This window comes from Caretta caretta, chromosome 3 (assembly GCF_965140235.1).
Source record: "Caretta caretta isolate rCarCar2 chromosome 3, rCarCar1.hap1, whole genome shotgun sequence".
NCBI classification, from domain to species: Eukaryota; Metazoa; Chordata; order Testudines; family Cheloniidae; genus Caretta; species Caretta caretta.
In genome coordinates this window covers 205,045,928-205,065,215 of record NC_134208.1, presented here as the reverse complement: position 1 = coordinate 205,065,215, position 19,288 = coordinate 205,045,928, and the positions used below count along the sequence as shown (strand labels likewise).

Below are 19,288 nucleotides of genomic sequence, written 5' to 3'. Positions count from 1 at the left end.
TTTATTTGGAGCTGGGGTTGGAGAAGGACTTGTTTGAGTAAGCAGTGGGGGAAATGGCTCAATGGATGGGAAGTGTGATGCTGAGCAGCTGAAGGGGGTGCTTTTGTGGTATGAGAAGGGTGGCAGGAAGAAGAAACTGACTTCTGTACTCCATACTTATTGTACCTTATGGTAAATGGTACAGGTAGTGTGTGTTATCCAAATGAAGGATGCTCACAAATGAGCTGAAGACTCTAAACTGAAATTTTAAGGAAAAGTCATGACCAAAAGGACTGCAGGTTGGAAAGATGGGGAAGTGTCCTAGTATGGGGCAGAGTTAGTTATCTGACTTCCAAACCCCCAAACATCTGCATTTTAAATAGATCCTTAACTTTGGATCTCCCAGTCTTCCAAAGTCCAATTTAATAATTAAACTACCCCATTTTTTTAAAAAGTGAGCTCTAAAAGTACAACTGGGGTTGTGCCTTAATTTACATGCTGATAACTTGCAAAGACCCTTGATGTTCAGTTTTTTCAGCTTGTTTTTGATTTAAAGTCTTGTCTGTGTTTGCAGACTCTACAGTGACCAGAAAACTAGTAAGTTGACATCCTAAGACTAGAAACCGAGCAATGGTGGAAGGTGCTTCTAATTACTTGATCTTTTAAAGATGTAGTTACAAAAACTTACTGGTGGTTGAATATTGAAAGAAACAATGTCTCTAAGCTTCAACTCCCCTGACTTTAAAAGTGCAAGACCTTAACAAACATCTATGGTGCTGGTGTGTGCCTCTGTCCCTGCCCCAAGACCCCCAACAAAATCTAGGAAGAACAGACTTTGTTCCTGATAAACAAGCTGGGAAAACTTGAAAACAGCTTTTTATTTTATAGATACAAGGCAGAAACCAGGCTTCTGAAAACCCTTTACAGGTACCTTAAAGGACTCTTCAAAAGGCTACTGATTATGTCTGTTTAAACTTAACTCCAAGTTCAAAAGCTTCTTCCTATGTGTTTAGAGTGGGGGAAGACTTGTGGTTCTTTTGCATCCCTTCAGCTAAAGCATACAGTTAAATATGACCATGACACATCAGATTCAAATCTTGAGACATTTTCAAGGTATTAAGAATTTCTGGTTGTGCACTGTCTTTATCAATTTTAGATTACTGGCAAGACAAGATTAATCTTGACTTCTGACTTTAACTTGTGTTTCAGGTGAGGGCTGTGTCTGTGGATCTAAATATTGATCCTTCCCTCCAAATTGACATCCCAGATGCCCTGAGTGAAAAAGACAAAGTAAAGTTCACTGTACATACTAAGGTAAGTTCATGGTGAAAGGGGAAAGTGGTTAATGTACACACATGCAGTCTTAAAATCCACTTGAATGAGGCAAGTAGGACCCTTGTACTGTTGTCAAATGGGTCTACACCATTAACTCCTAGATCTTAGGCTTTCATTTAAAAAAAAAAAACAAAACCAAAACTGCAGGGCTTAAACATAACAGCCATACTGGATCAGACCAAATAGGATACTGTGCTGGATGGACTATCTTTCAGTGGTGGCCAGTGCCAGGTGCTTCAGAGTGAACAAACGGAACAAGGCAATTGCGTGATCCATGCCCTGTTGTCCACTCCCAGCTTCTGGCAGTCAGAGACTTAGGGGCAGTCAGAGCATGGGGCTGCATCCCTGACCATCTTGGTGAATAGCCATTGATGGACCTATCCTCTATGAACTTATCTAAGTCTTTTTTGGACCTGGTTATACTTTTGGCCTTCACAACGTCCCCTGGAAACTAGTTCTCCAGGTTGACTGTGCATTATGTGAAGGAGCACTTCCTTTTGTTTGTTTTTTAAATGTGCTGCCTATTAATTTCATTAGGTGACCTCTTACATGAAGGGGTAAATAACACTTTCTCCACACCAGTCATGATTTTGTAGACCTCTATCCTGTCTCCCCTTAGTCATCTCTTTTCCGAACTGAAAAGTCCCAGTTTTATTACTCTTTCCTTGTATGGAGGCTTTTCTATATCCTTAATCATTTTTGTTGCCCTTCTCTGTACCTCTTCCAATTCTAATACATCTCTTTGGAAATCGGGCAACCAGAACTGCATGCAGTATTTGGGCATGCCATGGGTTTATACAGTGGCATTATAATTTTTCTGATCATTATCTGTCCCTTTCCATATGGTTCCTATCATTCTGTTAGTTCTTTTGACTGCTGCCGCACGCTGAGCAGATGTTTGTAGAGAACTATCTACAATGACTCCAAGGTCCTTTTCTGAGTGGAAACAGATAAGTTAGACCCCATCATTGTGTATGTATAGTTGGGATTATGTTCTCCAATGTACATTACTTTGCATTTATTAACATTGAATTTCTTCAATTTTGTTGCCTAGTTACAGGTTTGAGATTCCTTTAACTCTTTGCAGTCTGCTGTGGACTTAACTATCTTGAGTAGTTGTCATCTGTAAATTTTTGCCATCGCATTGTTTCCTACTGTTTTCAGATCATTTATGAATACTGTAAATAACATTGGTCCCAGTACAGATCCATGGGGATCCAGCTATTTACCCATCTCTGTACTGAAATCTGACCATTTATTCCTACCCATTGTTTCCTATCTTTCAGCCTGTTACTGATCCATGAGAAGACCTTCCCCTCTTATTCCATAACTGCTTACTTTGCTTAAGAGTCTTTGGTTTGGAACCTTGTCAAAGGCTTTCTGAAAGTCCAAGTACATTGCATCTACTGGATCCCCCTTGTCCACATGTTTGGTTACTCTCTCCTTCCTCTCCTCTCCTCTCCTCTTCTTCTCCCCCCCCTGGAATTCTAGTAGATTGGTGGGGCATTTCCCTTTACAAAAGCCATGTTTCAGAGTAACAGCCGTGTTAGTCTGTATTCGCAAAAAGAAAAGGCGTACTTGTGGGACTTTAGAGACTAACCAATTTATTTGAGCATGAGCTTTCGTGAGCTGTAGCTCACGAAAGCTCATGCTCAAATAAATTGGTTAGTCTCTAAGGTGCCACAAGTACTCCTTTTCTAAAAGCCATGTTGACTCTCTCAAGTTGTGTTCATGTGTGTCTGATTCTTCTTTACTATTCAACCAGTTTGCCTGGTACTGAAATTTATGCTTACTGGCTGTAACTGCCAGGATTGCCTCTGGAGCCTTTATATTTTAAAAAAAAAGTGTGACTATCCTCCAGTCATCTGTTACAGAAGCTTATTTAATCAATAGGTTATATACCACAGTTGTTAGTTCTATAATTTCATATTTGAGTTTCTTCAGAACTTTTGGGTGAATCCCATCTGGTCCTGGTGACTTATTACTGTTTAATTTATCCAAAACCATCTCTAGTGACACCTCAGTCTTAGATGGTTCCTCACATTTGTCATGTAAAAAGAATGGCTCAGGTGTGGGAATCTCCCTCACATCCTCTGCAGAGACAAGTGAGTCAAAATTCACTTAACTTCTCTACAATGGCCTTATTTTCCTTTAGCACCTCGATTGTCCAGTGGGCCCACTGATTGTTTGGCAGGCTTCCTGCTTCTGATGTACTTACATTTTTTTGCTGGGTTTTTTAATGTGCCTCTTTTGCTAATTGCTCTTCAAATTCTCTTTTGTCCTGCCTATTTATACTTTTTACACCTTAGGAAGGGGAAGAGAACTGTCGAAATGGAAACCAAGTAACTGATGCAGGGTGGTGGTTGTTGTGGTCTTCTGTCTTCGGACAGATCAATACTGCCACTCTTAGCTTTGCTAAGCAGTAGTGGATGGAAATTAACCTCCCCATGCCTCTGTTTTTTATCTGTAAAATGGGGATAATAACTGCCTCATTTTTGTAAAGTTTTCAATCTCTGCTGAAAGCACTATGTAAGAACTAGGTATCATTAATTCTGGTCCTCTAAAGTGGTATGGGACACTCGAATATCCTGTTCCTACAATGATCCTGTCACTGCTAAGGGGGAGATACAAAGAAGGCTCACCTTAACTGAGTGCTAGCCAACACTAGAAAAGGCAATTAGGTGTGGCGTTTACTAGTCAAAAGGGCTTGCTATGGAAACTAATGAACAAAACTGCTTCTAAAAGCACTAGCTTTTGAAACACTAGGACTTCTGAATCTCTTGTCTTCCAGACTACACTGCCAACTTTTCAAAGCCCAGAGTTTTCAGTTACGAGGCAGCATGAAGACTTTGTGTGGCTACATGATACACTTGCTGAAACTGAAGAGTATGCAGGATTTATTGTAAGTGGTTTTTGTTTAGGATTGAATTTTATAATGGGAAAATCTAATGTGGTGCACCTAAAAGGAAATTAGTAAGGCTGCTAACCCTGCTAAAGTAAATACCGCTAGCATTTTCTGTCTTGGATCTTAACTATGCAGATTCAATGTGGTTGTAACATAGCTTTGATTTTATCTTCCCTGAACTGTCTGAAAACATGGGGCCCTGCCCTCCACTCTTGTAAGCTCACAGTATGGGAATCCTGCAGGTACTGCAGAGTGTATTTGTCCCATGTTGGTATCATTCCTTACCCTGTAGAAACCCTTCTAGAGAGCCATTGGTTGCCCTGCTTCAAGGACTTTTGAGAACGTGACACCGCAGTGTAGAGTCCGAGGGTAGCAGCTGGTGGAGAACCTCCGTTAGTACAGCTTCTCCAGGAGTTCTGCAGATGATGGGGTAAACGGGCCAAGAGGCAATACAGAAATACAGGCCCATGTCTCCCCATCCTGTGACACAGGATTTGTGAGCACTCTGGATGAGCCCCATTGCATCCACAAACTGCACTACACACAACCTGGGTAAAAAGAGCAGCAGTACATTAGTTTACAAGGTAGCTATGGAGACTCCAGGAACTTTCACTCAAGAGTGATAGGCACTTGCAACTAATACAGTCTATTTTATATTGACTAGATACCTCCAGCACCTTCCAAGCCTGATTTTGATGGTCCCAGAGAGAAGATGCAGAAACTTGGGGAAGGAGAAGTCTCTATGACAAAAGAGGAATTTGCAAAAATGAAGCAAGAACTAGAAGCGTAAGTATGTGTAGTTGTGTATATAAACCAAAGTCAGTTCTGCATCTTGATGGAGGATCTACTTTCATAGTAACACCTCAAGCCAGAACCTTATTTTAAATAGGGTTGGTGCAATTTCACCTTAACGCCTTTAATCCATGTCTCTGTGTTTCTAGAAAGTCTTGGACTTGGTTAGATAAACCATATAAATGCATAACAACCTTAGTACCTTTCCCAGCCCTGAAGAAGAGCTCTGTGTAGCTCGAAAGCTTGTCTCTCACCAACAGAAAATGGTCCAATAAAAAGATTATACCACCCAGCTTGTGTGTCTAACCTTCATAAAACGTCTTTTGGCCATCACTGTGTGAATTCTAAAATATACTGGAAACGGCCAGGTGGAGACAGGAATGCTTGTTCAGAAGCACTAGGCCAAAACATGAAGCATTAAATAAAATTATTTTTGTCAGAGCAACACTTTATGCAGTGAAGTAGACAGTAAAGACTACACATTGTCTTCGGTGCTTAACTTTGAGATTTGATTCCCCTCCTTGGTCTTCCAGTGAATACCTTGCTGTCTTTAAGAAGACCGTGTCATCACATGAAGTTTTCCTTCAGCGACTTTCTTCTCATCCTGTGCTCAACAAAGATCGCAACTTCCAAGTTTTCCTAGAGTATGACCAGGATGTAAGGAATCTTCCTCCATTTCCTCTGCACTTCTGGGACAGGATGTTAAGAATGCAGTCAGTTCCTATGAACTCATTTAGAATTTGCTGCACTTGTAACACAAGTGATCATTTAAACACACAATCCTACATAGTGTTTATACTGTTATCCGTGTAGGATTGCTCAACCAACTTCTCAAGAATAGCATAGGGCCAAAATCCATTTCACTCAAAGCTTTTTTTCAGTATTCATTACAGAAATCTCATTGCCTCAAAATATAAGCTGTGACATACAAACCAGGCTTGATTGACTTAAACACTGACTTTAAATCAGGACTTAAATCAGCAAATGGGAAACATTGATTTAAATCTTGTTTTGCGTGTGTATCTTTCAGTTATCTTCCAAAAGAGGCTGATTCTTATGGGTGGTATAATTTGGTACTACTTTTTGCTAGCTGGGAGGATGCACTAGATCATGATTTGTGTCAAACTACATTTAGATGGAAATTTGGAATTTGATTTAAAATGCATAAACAGCATTTAAAAAAGCTTTAAATAAAAGCCTTAAATGTTCTGAATATGTAAGAAGTAAGCAAGTCTTAAATTTAAGAACATTTTGATAAACTTATTCAAGCAAGCATTCCCTGTAGTTAGGGAATTGACTTGACTTTCTGGTTGTCATGTCCTTAAAGATTTTAGAACTTGTAGATCTTGTTCCCATGCTCAGGTGTGGTTTTTTTATAGATTGGGAGGTGGGGGAAACAAGCTTTCAACCCCCACTTGTATTCTACACTTTGAATAAACTAGTAATTGAATCAAACTGGTTGAATACACACAAATGAAGAAAATAATCTCTTGCACCTGTAGGAGAGGCTACTGTTAAGCTGGTTTAGTCCTTTAACAAACTTTGATTCCAGGTGCTTAGCCAGTGACTTCCTTTGAGACTTCAGCAGCAAACATACTTCTCAAATATTCTTGGTTTTAAGCATTACAGTAATTACAGGTCTTAACATAGGTTATCATAATTCAGAACTAATTTTAAATAGGATTATTTTTAAAGAAAAATGTACTTTAAATTTAAAAAAATATTTTTATCTACCCTGATAAAATTCAGCTTCAGAAAAGCCTGTGCACCTCAAACCCTATGTCTTTCTCCAGCTGTAGGGGCTCCTGTGTAACATGCCCATTACACAGCATCTCTGCTTTGTATATTCCCTCTTTATTTGGAGGGATTTAAATACAAGCTATTGAAGTAAGGTGCATTTTGAATGCACCTGCAGCTATGGAAAAGACTGTTATAACACCTTGTTCATAAACGAATTCAGCACAAAGACCAATTTAACTCCCATGTTTCTAGCAATAGTCTCCATTACAAGAAGACCTCTCTGGTGCTACAACTTGAAAACAGAAATTCTAGAGGAAACTTGCAATTCAATCACTTTAAAATATACTTAGAACTTAGTGCAGTACAAACATCACTTTGTATGGTGCAGTGACCACAGCAATACAATATTGAACTTGAAGCTTGTCAATGAACTACTTATTACTTCCCTAAAACAATCTCTTATCGTGTTGTGTTTTAGCTAAGCGTTCGGAGAAAAAATACAAAAGAAATGTTTGGTGGCTTTTTAAAAAGTATGGTGAAGAGTGCTGATGAAGTCCTCTTCTCTGGTGTGAAGGTAAGATTTGCTCCCCTTCCAACAACCATCTGATACCTTTTCACTCTTGCTTTCTACTATGTAGGATTGCTTTATTCCTGGTGCTAGGAGAAACCTACTTTGTCAAGAGTATACTCAATAACTTACCTACCTCGTATTTGCTATCCAGTCTGAAGGATCAGTTAAGCCAATCCATTGCAGAGTTGAGAGCCCTTGATTGTGTCTGAATAGGTAAAACCTGCCTGCATAGAGGAAGTACGTGACTGGCAAGGTGGGGATGAAAGCAACAAATCCCTGGGCTCCAAGGATATAAATACTGCAACTGGGCATCTAAGGAGTCAGGGTTTTTGTTTTGTTTTTCCCCTTCAAAATATCTAAAGTTTCAGTACACAGTGAAGAGTCACCTAGTAATACCCTGCTAAAGAAACTGCTCTATGAGTAGTTAACTCTTGGGCAGAAATGTGGTGGTGGTCTGCTGAAACTTCTGCATATCTAATAGTACTGGAATACCTCCAATCAGCTCCAGAAACCGGTACACCCCACTGAAGGGCTGTTGGGAATCGTTTCAGCAAAACATACAAGACAGCCTGTTGTGGTACCAGGGACTGTGCACTGGTATGAACTCCTTTCCTCTCTGATTCAACCCATTCATGCTGTAGGAAGTGCTAGTACTTTGAGAAGGGTAATCTCCTCTTTCCCCAGATTTAGGAACACCAGCAAGTATTACACTGTAACTCAACTCAATCTCTAGTTACAGCCCAGTTTCTAAACTCCAGAGAAAGCTAGTAGAGAATTTTCCAAGGGCTGCCTTCAATTTGCCATAAACTACTACCAGTATGCCAGATAATCTCATCACCAGTCTGGTCTCAGACCAGGAACAAATGATGTTGGTGGCACTGATTTTCCTCCTCCTTTTGGCCTTGTCCAAAGGCCATTCAGCAGCACTCAAATTGCTGGACTTCTCCACAACATTAAATATAGACTGCCATGGAATCATAATGTCCCACCTCAAACACAGCAAGGGTTAGTGGGATGATTGGGATAGCTTCACTGATTCTCCTGTGTGTGCAGCCAGACTTGTGGTGGTCACCTGCTCCTCTCCAAGTGCTGACTCTGAGCAGTTGCAATCTCACACACACACACACACACACACACACAGATAATAAATAGTGGCCTACAATGGCAGCAAGATGGAGGGCACCAGTTGGATCCTCTTTATATCACAAGCACGTAGCACCTCCCAGCTATCCAAGGATTTGGCTGAGATTTGAACCAGCATAAAGAACTGCCAGCTGAAGATGTGTCCTGGGAAGGACACCATGGTGCTGTTTAGCAGGTTCTTTGGAAGTGCTCCCCTCTTGCTCACTGTAATAAGCTCCACTGAAGGGATCTGCTCTGCTCTTTCTGATTAAGATGGTCTGAAATCTGTTCTCCTGGACTCACTGCTTCTGACTAAACAAAGTTGACCTGGTCTTCCATGGGTAAATTAGTTTCCAGTCTTCGTTTGCAAAACTCTACATGGGCATGATGGCTGGTACCTGAAGGACAGCCTTGCCCTGCCACGCCACAACACAACCTCTCATGATAGCTGCTTTCCATTAAAACAGTGGTCACCAATCCATTGATTGCAATTGACTGGTCAATCCTGGGGACTCTCCCAGTTGATCATGAGCTCTGGCCATGGCAGTGCAGTGGGGCTGCTGCTAAGGCAGACTCCCTGCCTGCCGTGGCCCCATGCTGCTCCTAGAAGCAGCCAGCACAGGCCCTGGTGGGTGAGGTAGGGAAGCAGGGGTCTCCACATGCTGCTCCTGCCTGCAAGTGCCGCTCCTGCAGCTCCCACTGGCTAGTTTCCCATTCCCAGCCAATGGGAGCTCTGGGGGAGGTGTCTGCAGAAAGTGGCAGGGCCAGGGGCCCTTTAGCCCCTTCCAGGAGCAGCGTGGGGTAGGCAGGGAGCGACCCAAAGTGCCACCCAGGGGGAGTAGCACCCCAGCCCTGTGCCCCCTCCCAGAGCCTGCGCCCCCTCCTGCACCAACACGCTCAGCCCAGAGCCCCCTCCCACACTGCAAACCCCCCAGCCCAGAGCCTGCACCCCTTCATGAACCCCAGCCCAGTGAGTGAGGGTGGGGGAGAGCAAACAATGGAGAGGGGGGTCCCTCATCACTTCTGCATAAAAAGGAAACTTCTTTTTTAAGCAGCTTTGGCTGTTTCATTGTGTATACTATGAAGGGGAGGCTAGAAATGTGTAGCCACACTTAATGACAAGATTCACTACATAGGGGCTAAGGTTTAAAGTCTCTTACCGAACTCATTGGTAAATGAAGGAGATGCTCCTGCTCTAGCCATGCCATTGGTCTAACAGATCATATTCTCTTTTCAGGAGGTGGATGACTTCTTTGAGCAAGAGAAGATTTTTCTTGTAAACTACTACAACAGAATCAAGGATGCATGCACAAAAGCAGATAAGATGACAAGATCCCATAAAAGTGAACTTTATTTATACAAACCTTTTCTAGGTAATCTCCGTGTATGTCACTAGAGACAAAACTGAAAGCATTGTCCTTGTTCCTGCAGATGTGGCAGATGACTATATCCACACTTCAGCTTGCTTGAACAGCCTGGCTTTAGAAGAGCCCACAGTCACTAAAAAGTAAGCAAACCCACTAATTCCGTGAATACCTGATCTTGGACTTCTGTGTGCAGCACTCTAATTGTAATTGTTACACAATAAACTGAATCCTGGCTTTGTCTGAGGTCCCCTCCTTGGTAATTAATATCTTTAGTGTTTTTATTTCTGTTTTTTTAATGGTGCTATCAATATGGCACACTTAACTTTTTTTTTTTTCAGCTGCATATCCAGTTCCACTTAATGTTTTTAAATAGAATCCTAGTTGAATCCAGCAGATTTGGACTCTTGGTGCATAGGATGTCTTACCAAGTTTTAGTCTTCTAGAATCATAGAACTGGAAGGGACTTCGAGAGGTCATCTAGGCCAGTCCCCTGCACTCAAGGCAGGACTAAGTATTATCTAGACCATCCCCGATAGGTGTTTGTCCATCCTGCTCTTAAAAATCCCCAATGATGGCGATTCTACCACCTCCCTAGGCAATCTATTCCAGTGCTTAACTACTCTGACAAGAAGTTTTTTTTCCTAATGTCCAACCTACACCACCCTTGCTGCAATTTAAGCCCATTGCTTCTTGTCCTATCCTTGGAGGTTAAGAACAATTTTTCTCCCTCCTCCTTGTAACAACTTTTTATGTACTCAAACTGTCCCCTGTCTTCTCTTCTACAGATTAAACCCAGTTTTTTCAGTCTTCCCTCATCGGTCATGTTTTCTAGACCTTTAATTGTTTTTGTTGCTCTTTTCTGGACTTTCTCCAATTTGTCTACATCTTTCCTGAAATGCAGTGCCCAGAACTGGACACAATACTCCAGTTGCAGCCTAATCAGCAGAGTAGAGCGGAAGAATTACTTGTGTCTTGCTTACAGTACTCCTGCTAATACATGCCAGAATGATGTTTGTGTGTGGTGGGTTTTTTCTTTTCAACAGTGTTGACTCATACCTTGTGATCCACTATGACCCCCAGATCCCTTTCTGCAGTACTCCTTCCTACGCAGTCATTTCCCCTTTTGTATCTATTATACAAAATGTTATAGAAGCCCTGTCTAACATAACTAAGTTTGTACCCTGTGCATGACAAGCTTGCCTGTAAATGTGGCATGTGTCCACACATGGCCAATACTCATGGTGGCAACTCACTATGTATGTCCTTTGCCTGGAGCCTGTAGTCTGACACATGACTGTCTTCTGGTGATGTCAGAATTTTTAGTGTAGAAGGGACCCCGACTACATGTAAACAGGTTGGCCAGTCTTCCTTCTTCCTAGCTCCTGAGTACATCGCACTAGAGTACATTGCCCTTAAGACATCTAGAGGAGCAGCCACAATGTGAGACTTCCTATATGCTGTTAAGGTGCCTGGGATAGCTATCAGTATCTTCCCAGAATACACAGATACCATTCATTGGGCGTTTGTGGGTTTGGACAAACACTGACTGACTTATAATTATGTCTATACCGAGGCTCTTTTCTCAATGCAAGTCAGCGATTTGTTAATTTATCAGGCCAGCTTTTACTGGGAGAGAACAGTTATGTTTACGAGGCCTGAAGGACTTGCGTAAGTAAGTGTGGCGCAATGCAAAATATCCACGTCAAAGTGGTGTTCTGTAAGCATTGTTAAACTCTTCTTTGTGGCTCTAGAGCATAAAGACAAGCCCATTGGAACAAAGCTTACAAGTTGGGTAGATTCTCATAAGTAGGTTAAAGCTAAAAGCTCCTTGCCATATTATCACACTGTCTTCATTTTCAGTCCTGATGCATTTTCTTACCTGTACTTGAATTTCCTCATTCAAACAAGGACTTGTCTAAACCTGCACCTATACCAGTATACAAACTTGTGTAGGTTTCTGCTCTAATGGTAACTAATCTTGTGTTCTTAAGTGCTACATTACAGATTTCCATGAAGTATAAATAAAATGATTTTGTCCTTTGTGCTTTTTTCTTTTCTGTTTAGGTACTTGTTGAAAGTTGCTGAGCTCTTTGAAAAACTGAGGGTAAGAGCTTCTTTGAAGAGCTGTAAATCTAGGTTTTGTTGTCTCGTTACATCATTCCTATCTACTCCTTTCTTCTGTAGAAGGTAGAGAGTCGTGTGTCATCAGACGAAGACTTAAAGCTGTCTGAACTGTTAAGATACTACATGCTCAACATAGAAGCAGCAAAGGTGAGCCACTTCTGCTAAAGCTCGTCCTGTATTATTCACTGAGCTTAGTAACTTAATTATTAACTTGCTATTTAGCACATGAGCTTGTGCATACATTTTTCCAAAAAAACCCCACAACAGGGAATACAGCCTGAGTCTCTCTCCCATGTCCCCACCCTTGTGCCTGGAAAAATAGACATGCTGTGCATGTTTTCTGGGCTTTAATCCAGAGGAATGGAGTAGGGAAGTTCAGAGCAAAGTGAGGGGACCCTTGACAAGCCGCCACTCCTCCCTCCAAAACCAAGGGGCTGCTAGCTGACAGCTTACATAGTTTAGCAATTGCAGTCAGATGGGGAGACTCTCAAGAAGTCTCAGAGGAACAGCCGTGTTAGTCTGTATTCGCAAAAAGAAAAGGAGTACTTGTGGCACCTTAGAGACTAACCAATTTATTTGAGCATGAGCTTTCGTGAGCTACAGCTCACTTCATCAGATGTTTACCGTGGAAACTGCAGCAGACTTTATATACACACAGAGAATATGAAACAATACCTCCTCCCACCCCACTCTCCTGCTGGTAAATATAGCTCAAGAAGTCAAAACTCTCCCTTTTTTTTTTAACCACTTAATGTAAGAGAACAGATCTTCAAGGTAGGAGGTCAAGTCTACCAGCCATTTTAGTTTGTCTCCAAAAAAAAAATCCTTCAGGTTTCCTTTTGGATTGTGTTTTGCAACATTTTTTTTAAAATCTTAGTTTGTAAGATGAGCAGACCATAAGCAGCTGTACCAACTTGAGTCTTGTTTTTTGCCTTTAATTGCAACAATCTCAGGTTGGATATTCAGTGTGCTTTCATGACAAAAGGCTGTTACAATCTTCCCCTAAGCTTTTGACTGACACATGGTGGGACTGGATGACAGGATGGATCATTCGATTGCCATCCATTCCCTTGGAAGCATTTGGCATTGGCCACTGTCAGAAGACAGGATACTGGGCTCGACGGACCATTAGTCTGACTCAGTATGACTGTTTTTATGCTCTAAGTCCCCTGAGGGTATGTCTACACAGCAAAGAAAAACCTCTGTCTGGCCTGTGCTAGCTGACTCAGGCATGCAGGGCTCAGGCTGCAGGGCTCTTTCATTGCTGTGTAGATTTCCAGGCTTGGGCTGGAGCCCAAGCTTTAGGACCCTTTGTGATGGGAGGGTCCTAGAACTTGACTTCCAGACTTGGGCTGGAAACCTACACAGCAATAAAAGAGCCCTGTGAGCCTGAATTGGCTGGCCTGTGCCAGCCATGGGTTTCTTTGCTGTGTAGACCTACCATGAGCTGTCACCACTTCCATAAAGCTCTAGAGTGGGACTTTCAGAAGTGCTTAAGTGTAGTCCTAATCCTGCTCCCATTCAAGTAATGGTAAACCCACAGAGTTCAATGGGGAGAGACTAACTCAGCACTGAGTTCTTTCAAAAACCACACCCTTCATGTTTAAGATTAAAAATGGCACCTGCCTCCTACCACTTCTCATTGCTTTGTCATGGATTTGGTGTAGAGTTCAGATTCCATTAGATCAGGTTTATGGTGGGACCTTCCATGTACCTTCGAGAGCAAACTTTATTGCTGGTCAGTGTTCCATTCTGATCATACAGGTGATTTTATGAAAGAGGGTGCCACACTGGGCTGGAGAAGATAGAAACCCTAGTATAGCTGGTGGTTTGCGTCAGGCTTGTACCATGGTGTGTGTGGAGTATAATGAATGTTACTCCATTGGCTCATTCAGAGAAGTGCAATTCAAACACTCTAGCCACTCAGTGGCCTCAGTATCCTTTGTAGTTTTACAGGGCATTGTTGTTGCCTTAAAACAATTCTGTTGTATAAAATAGTGTTCTGTTCTGTAAAGTATTTCTAGATGAGTTTAAATACAGTGCTAGTGTATCTCTAGGTGCGTAAGGAGTGACATTAATGGCTTCAGAAAGTCCTGCCTAATCCTCCTTGAGCAGAATTCTATCCAAGATATGGATGCTTGTAAGGAAGGAAAGGCAACCCCAAGGTTCTTAAGATGTGGATAAAATTGGTTAGGATGAAGGAGAGAGGGACAGTAGCTTAACATTTTAAAATAAGTGTAAAGTGACTCTCCTGGAGCATCTATTGTAGGCATCCATAAATAGCTGCTCTTGAACTGCAAAGCTACTTTCAGTCTTTTATGTGCTTTGAAGAAAAAGAGGTAGGATAAGTGCTCTGCTGGCTTATAAGTACAGTTTGTGTGAGGCTTATTGCTTGCCTTTCTCTGTAACCAAAGCACAGAATCCAGAACCAATTTCTCTACATGCTGTTGATATAAATAAGAGTAACATCTGACTACTCTTTTTTTTTATTTATTTTTTTAAAGGATCTCCTATACAGACGTACCCGGAGTCTTGCAGACTATGAAAATTCAAACAAAGCCCTGGACAAAGCTAGATTGAAAAGTAAAGATGTCAGACTGGCAGAAGCACATCAGCAAGACTGCTGTCAGAAGTTTGAGAAGCTTTCAGAGTCTGCAAAGGAAGGTGCAAACATCATTACCACGCACTAAATTCCATTGATCCTCTGCATCCTTCCAAGGCCTTTTAGAGGGAATTTCTCCATAGTAACTCCACAGAGCACTGTGGTCCACAGCTCACTCAGAAGTCCCATTTCTCCTAACTCTTCTCTCTAGTCTAGCAGGCTTTGAGTAAGATAGTCAAGTGAACTAGTTTTACATCACATGGACAAGTCTCAGCATCCCGAAATATTCCTTTTTAATAATTGGTGACCTCAATTAAATGTTCAGTCATCTGGTGTTCTTCAAACTCAGCAGATCATTGTAATACTGAAGAAAGAACGGGCCTATTCTTATGCTGCTTTTATGGTCCTGTTTTCCTTTTGGGTTGAAGCTTTTTGTTCTTGCTATCTCCCTCCCCCAAGGGTAACTTTGGAACTAAATCCCTTCAGCTATGCGAAGTCAAGATGCCCGAATGGGTGTAGATCAGTGGTCCATTTAGAGCATTATTTGAGTCATAGCCGTCTGGTGTGAGAGGTATCTAATGGAAAACAAGGTGAAACTTTTCTGATCAGAGTCCAAGCACGCTAGTAAAACATGCAAGAGGAAAGTGGTCTTAGTCCCAACAATCCCTGCTCCCAAGGCTGTTCTTCTGGCTAGGAGGGGCATTCTAGGGCAGAGCTTACAGGTCAGCTATACCCTCACGGGACCATCTGTATACCTTTTGCACAAGGGCAGGAGTGATCTGGAAATGCATATGCTGTTGGCCAGAATGTAAATGTACATGACTGCAGCTTCTCTTGTGGCCAAATAATACAGTCAAAGAACTGCACATGCCACCTCAGGAGTACAGGACTGAAATGTCACATCTGGAGTGACTCTTCTGAAGAGTCTGACAGAAAAAAGCCTTGACTTTCATAAAAATCAGTTAAGGATCTCTAAGCACTTTGCAAAGTACTAACTTTGCATAAAAGTTCCTGTAGTACTGCAGCATGAATGACTAAAACTCTGGCTACTCTAACCTACTGCACATTGCATTTAACCACTGCTATTTAGGAGTATGTACATAAGTCTAGAGTAGTGTGCTTTTCTTAAAGCAGAAACCAGTTGACTCCCCTTTCTGCTGGACTATCTAGAGTATCTAGTCAATGTCTCTCTAACTTAGTCCTTTCATTTATTTCCCCAATCTTTTGTGTATGCTAGGGATTCTGCAAAGATGTTAGGTTCCTACTCCAGACAGCTTAATCTAGGGCTAAGCACGCAAGGGATGAGGGAAGGGATGCAAATACGTAAGCAGATGAGGTGAACAAAGCGCTGTCTAGTGGGTGCTGTTTGGGGGGGCCCCATGCTTCGTGGTGGGTTCTCTTGTGCTTTTAGAATGTCTGGCAGTCCAGCAATGGGTAGTCCCTCTTGCCTGACCTACCTCCATGCAGAGAGGAGGTGTGACCCATTGTCTGCCAGCCATTCCAAGTACCTTCTTAGATCAGGTAAGCGGCACTTTCCCTCTGCTGATTCCTTACATGTGGAGTCAGCCCCACGTTAAGCAGGGTTTAAATGGGGGTAGTTCCCTTTTTCCTGTGGTACAATCCTAGAGTCAGTCTCCCTGGGCTGTTGTACAGGTGCCACTCTATTGCTTTTATACTCTCCTTCTAGGAGGAAACGAGGCTGTAGGGCTATTCCTTGGGTCTACTCTCCAGAACTTCAATTCCCTGGGCACACTATCCTTCAGAGGAGGAGCTAGGCAGGGGTATCAAACTTGTTCTGAGTGCTGAATGCTGCTTGTAGTCTGAATCACACTAGGATGGCTTGACTTGCAACCATAAGAAAGTAAACTTGGCCAATAAAAACCCTGAGTTTGGCAGACTGATACCGTGTGCAGTGAGGGTGGGGAGTACAGGGCAGGTCCTTATGTTCCCTGCTTCTCCAGAATTTAATGTACATATAGTTCATATATTCCCACCCTCCTGTGTTTGTAGAACTGATCAGCTTCAAGCGGAAGAGAATAGCAGCCTTTCGTAAAAATCTAATTGAAATGGCTGAGCTGGAAATCAAGCATGCAAAGGTAAGCGCGCTCTTTCCCTAATGTAGAAAGTGCATGGCTGCAATGCCATGTCTGGGACCACGTAAACTGCCAAACCTTTTCCCTGATGAAATTTCTTTTTATTCTGGTTGCACATTAGAGGATTGTTCTTTCCTTTGAAAAGCTAAGAAATTACATTTTTAAACCTTTTGAAAAATTCAGTTTGAGTCAAGTCCTAAAACTAGGAAAAGCCAGATTGGTTTGGCCCCTGTGTGTATGATAGTCTTTAATTACATGATTGAAAAAATTAGTATGCAACAGGCCTCTGCCTTATTCTGTGTGCAGGATGGAGGATGCTCAGGTATTGAATACCCAGTGCGGATAATGAGGCTGCTTGAAGGACCCCTGCCTCATTTGCTGGAGTAATTGAAAGGTGTAGAGAATGCTACAGGAAGAAGATAGGACCCAGTTCTCCTGGGTCTCTTCCACAGACTCTGTGCTGCTGCACAATCACTTAAATTCAGAGGTGGCCACTGTGTTCCTTGTCTTCTGAGAGCCCAACTTGAGACACCTCAGCACTCAGACCTCCAAATAGTCCATGGGAGCTGCAAATGCTCAGTACCTCTGAATAATCAGACTGCGGGTATCTCATGTAGGGCATTAATCATTCAGGCAACCACAGTTAGTGGACACTTGCAAATCCTGGCCTTGAATCTCCCTGCCCCTCCATTCCCCAGCTGTAAAATGGGGATGGTACCTCCTTTCACAAGTTGCACAGAAGATCTTGGAAATACTTGTTTTATAGTGAGCACTGAATGAGATGGGCCCTGTGGGTGGAGGATAGTATGTGATCTCATAATTAAGGACTATATATGCACACTTCAAGGGGCAGAATTAACATTGCACAAGCAACCTTACTTTTGGTACTTCCTAACTTGATTGCTTGTCTGTGCAACTTTAGCATCCTTCTAGTGGTCTTTGTAGTGATGATACTAAATGTAGCTTTCAGACAGAGTACAGAAAATTCAGCTTTTCCATTTCTGAGAACATCAAAACTGTTAAGTTCACTTGTTTCTGGAGTGAGAATTGATTTGGTGCCTGTTTTTGATCCCATGCTTCTCACTCAGAATTAACTGTCTTCCCTTCCAGAACAGTGTGTCTCTCCTGCAAAGCTGCATTGACTTGTTCAAGAACAACTAAAGCGCCTTAATGTGAAAACAGCATCAGTTGCACTCAACAGCCATGGGAAAATTTATATTTAGCTTGACTTCATTAGGTTAAAATATATAAATACACTGTTTCAAACATTTTGTTTGACTAATACTTAACCATGTTGATGCCAATGTATTGGCTTCCAGGGTAGAAATGAAATCTGAATTGCATATGAATTACTTGGATGTAGCTAATTTCTTGTTGAGAGTTAATATCTCAAGGTAAGCAAAAAGTACAAGTACTAGATTCCAGAATGTTGACCAGTTTTCTAATGATAAAAAGGGGCAATTCTTTCCAAGAGTGACACGTGAATGAAATCAAGGTGGTATTGCAATCTGTCTCTAGCCTAAACCATGTCAAAGAAGTTCATATTTGGGAGGGTCTTATGTACATTCTTAAGCAATTTTATAAGGTAAAATACATTCCACTTCATAGATTTCTACTACAGTGTATTTTGGATTTCTATAACTACATTCAGTATTTGTACACTCAGCAAAAATAAAGATGTCTAATACTGTGAAGTGTGTTTCTATAAACTAAATGGCCTTGTATAATAGACCATTTGTATATGGGATTTAAACCCCCAAGTAGTTTAGGGGAAAATTGTTTTCATATCATGAAAAGCTGTTATACACTGAATATCATTCTAACCTGAGATTGTTGCAATTAGAAGGCAACAACAAGACTGAAATTGGTACAGCTGCTTATGGTCTGATTACCTTCTTACAAACTAAGATTTTAAAAAAATGTTGCACAATGCAATCCAATAGGAAACCTGAAGGGTTTTTTTGAGACTCTTGAACTAAAATGGCTGGTAGACTTGATCTCCTGCCTTGAAGATCTGCTTTCTTGCTGTACTTTGCATCCTGGCACTTTCCTTTCCTCTAACAGGTAGCTGAGCTTAGGTTGGCTGTCATAAAGAAATACAACATCTTGGTAGGTTTCAGAGTAGCAGCCATGTTAGTCTGTATCTGCAAAAAGAAAAGGAGTACTTGTGGCACTGTAGAGACTAACAAATTTATTTGAGCATAAGCTTTTGTGAGCTATGCTTATGCTCAAATTTGTTTAGCCTCTAAGGTGCCACAAGTATTCCTTAACATCTTGGTATGCTCAGGGTGGCAGGTGGACTGGGTATTGTTAATGCAAGCATAGGCAAACTGATCTCTCGTGGGACAGCCTTCTGTAAACAGCTGAATTTCATTATTTCACCGTATACTTTGTGCTTGTGTAGTGCTTTTCATCAGAGTGCTCAAAGTGCTCTTTACAAAAGAGCAATATCACTGTCCCCATTTTACAGATGGGGAAACTAAGGCATGGAGCTATGATACGCCTTCCCATCTCTGCCACTTGCCTGTTGGAGGACAGTGGGCAAGAGAACCCAGGTCTCAAGAGTTCCAATCCAGTAGCTTTAAATTAATCAGTCACCACATGACCTAAGCAGGATCATTTTAGCTGGGCAGTAAAAGTGTGGCCCTGTCTAAAAAG

The 19,288-nt window shown here is 41.8% G+C and overlaps 1 protein-coding gene across 2 annotated transcripts in view; it reads left to right on the top strand.

The window, feature by feature from the left end:
- SNX5 (sorting nexin 5) overlaps positions 1–18,324 on the top strand; it is a 37,496-nt gene extending 19,172 nt beyond the window's left edge. The window contains exons 2-13 of one of the 2 annotated variants that reach the window (XM_048842475.2): positions 1,189–1,293; positions 4,106–4,216; positions 4,884–5,005; positions 5,545–5,668; positions 7,230–7,325; positions 9,682–9,787; positions 9,876–9,951; positions 11,876–11,915; positions 11,996–12,082; positions 14,440–14,599; positions 16,548–16,633; positions 17,741–18,324. In XM_048842475.2, the coding sequence (XP_048698432.1) occupies positions 1,189–1,293; positions 4,106–4,216; positions 4,884–5,005; positions 5,545–5,668; positions 7,230–7,325; positions 9,682–9,787; positions 9,876–9,951; positions 11,876–11,915; positions 11,996–12,082; positions 14,440–14,599; positions 16,548–16,633; positions 17,741–17,791 (1,164 nt within the window). In that variant the 3' untranslated portion in view covers positions 17,792–18,324. Of the gene's footprint in view, positions 1–1,188; positions 1,294–4,105; positions 4,217–4,883; positions 5,006–5,544; positions 5,669–7,229; positions 7,326–9,681; positions 9,788–9,875; positions 9,952–11,875; positions 11,916–11,995; positions 12,083–14,439; positions 14,600–16,547; positions 16,634–16,936; positions 17,713–17,740 lie in introns of those variants that run through there. The other variant, XM_048842474.2, reaches the window with a different exon arrangement.
- Positions 18,325–19,288: the final 964 nt, after the last annotated feature.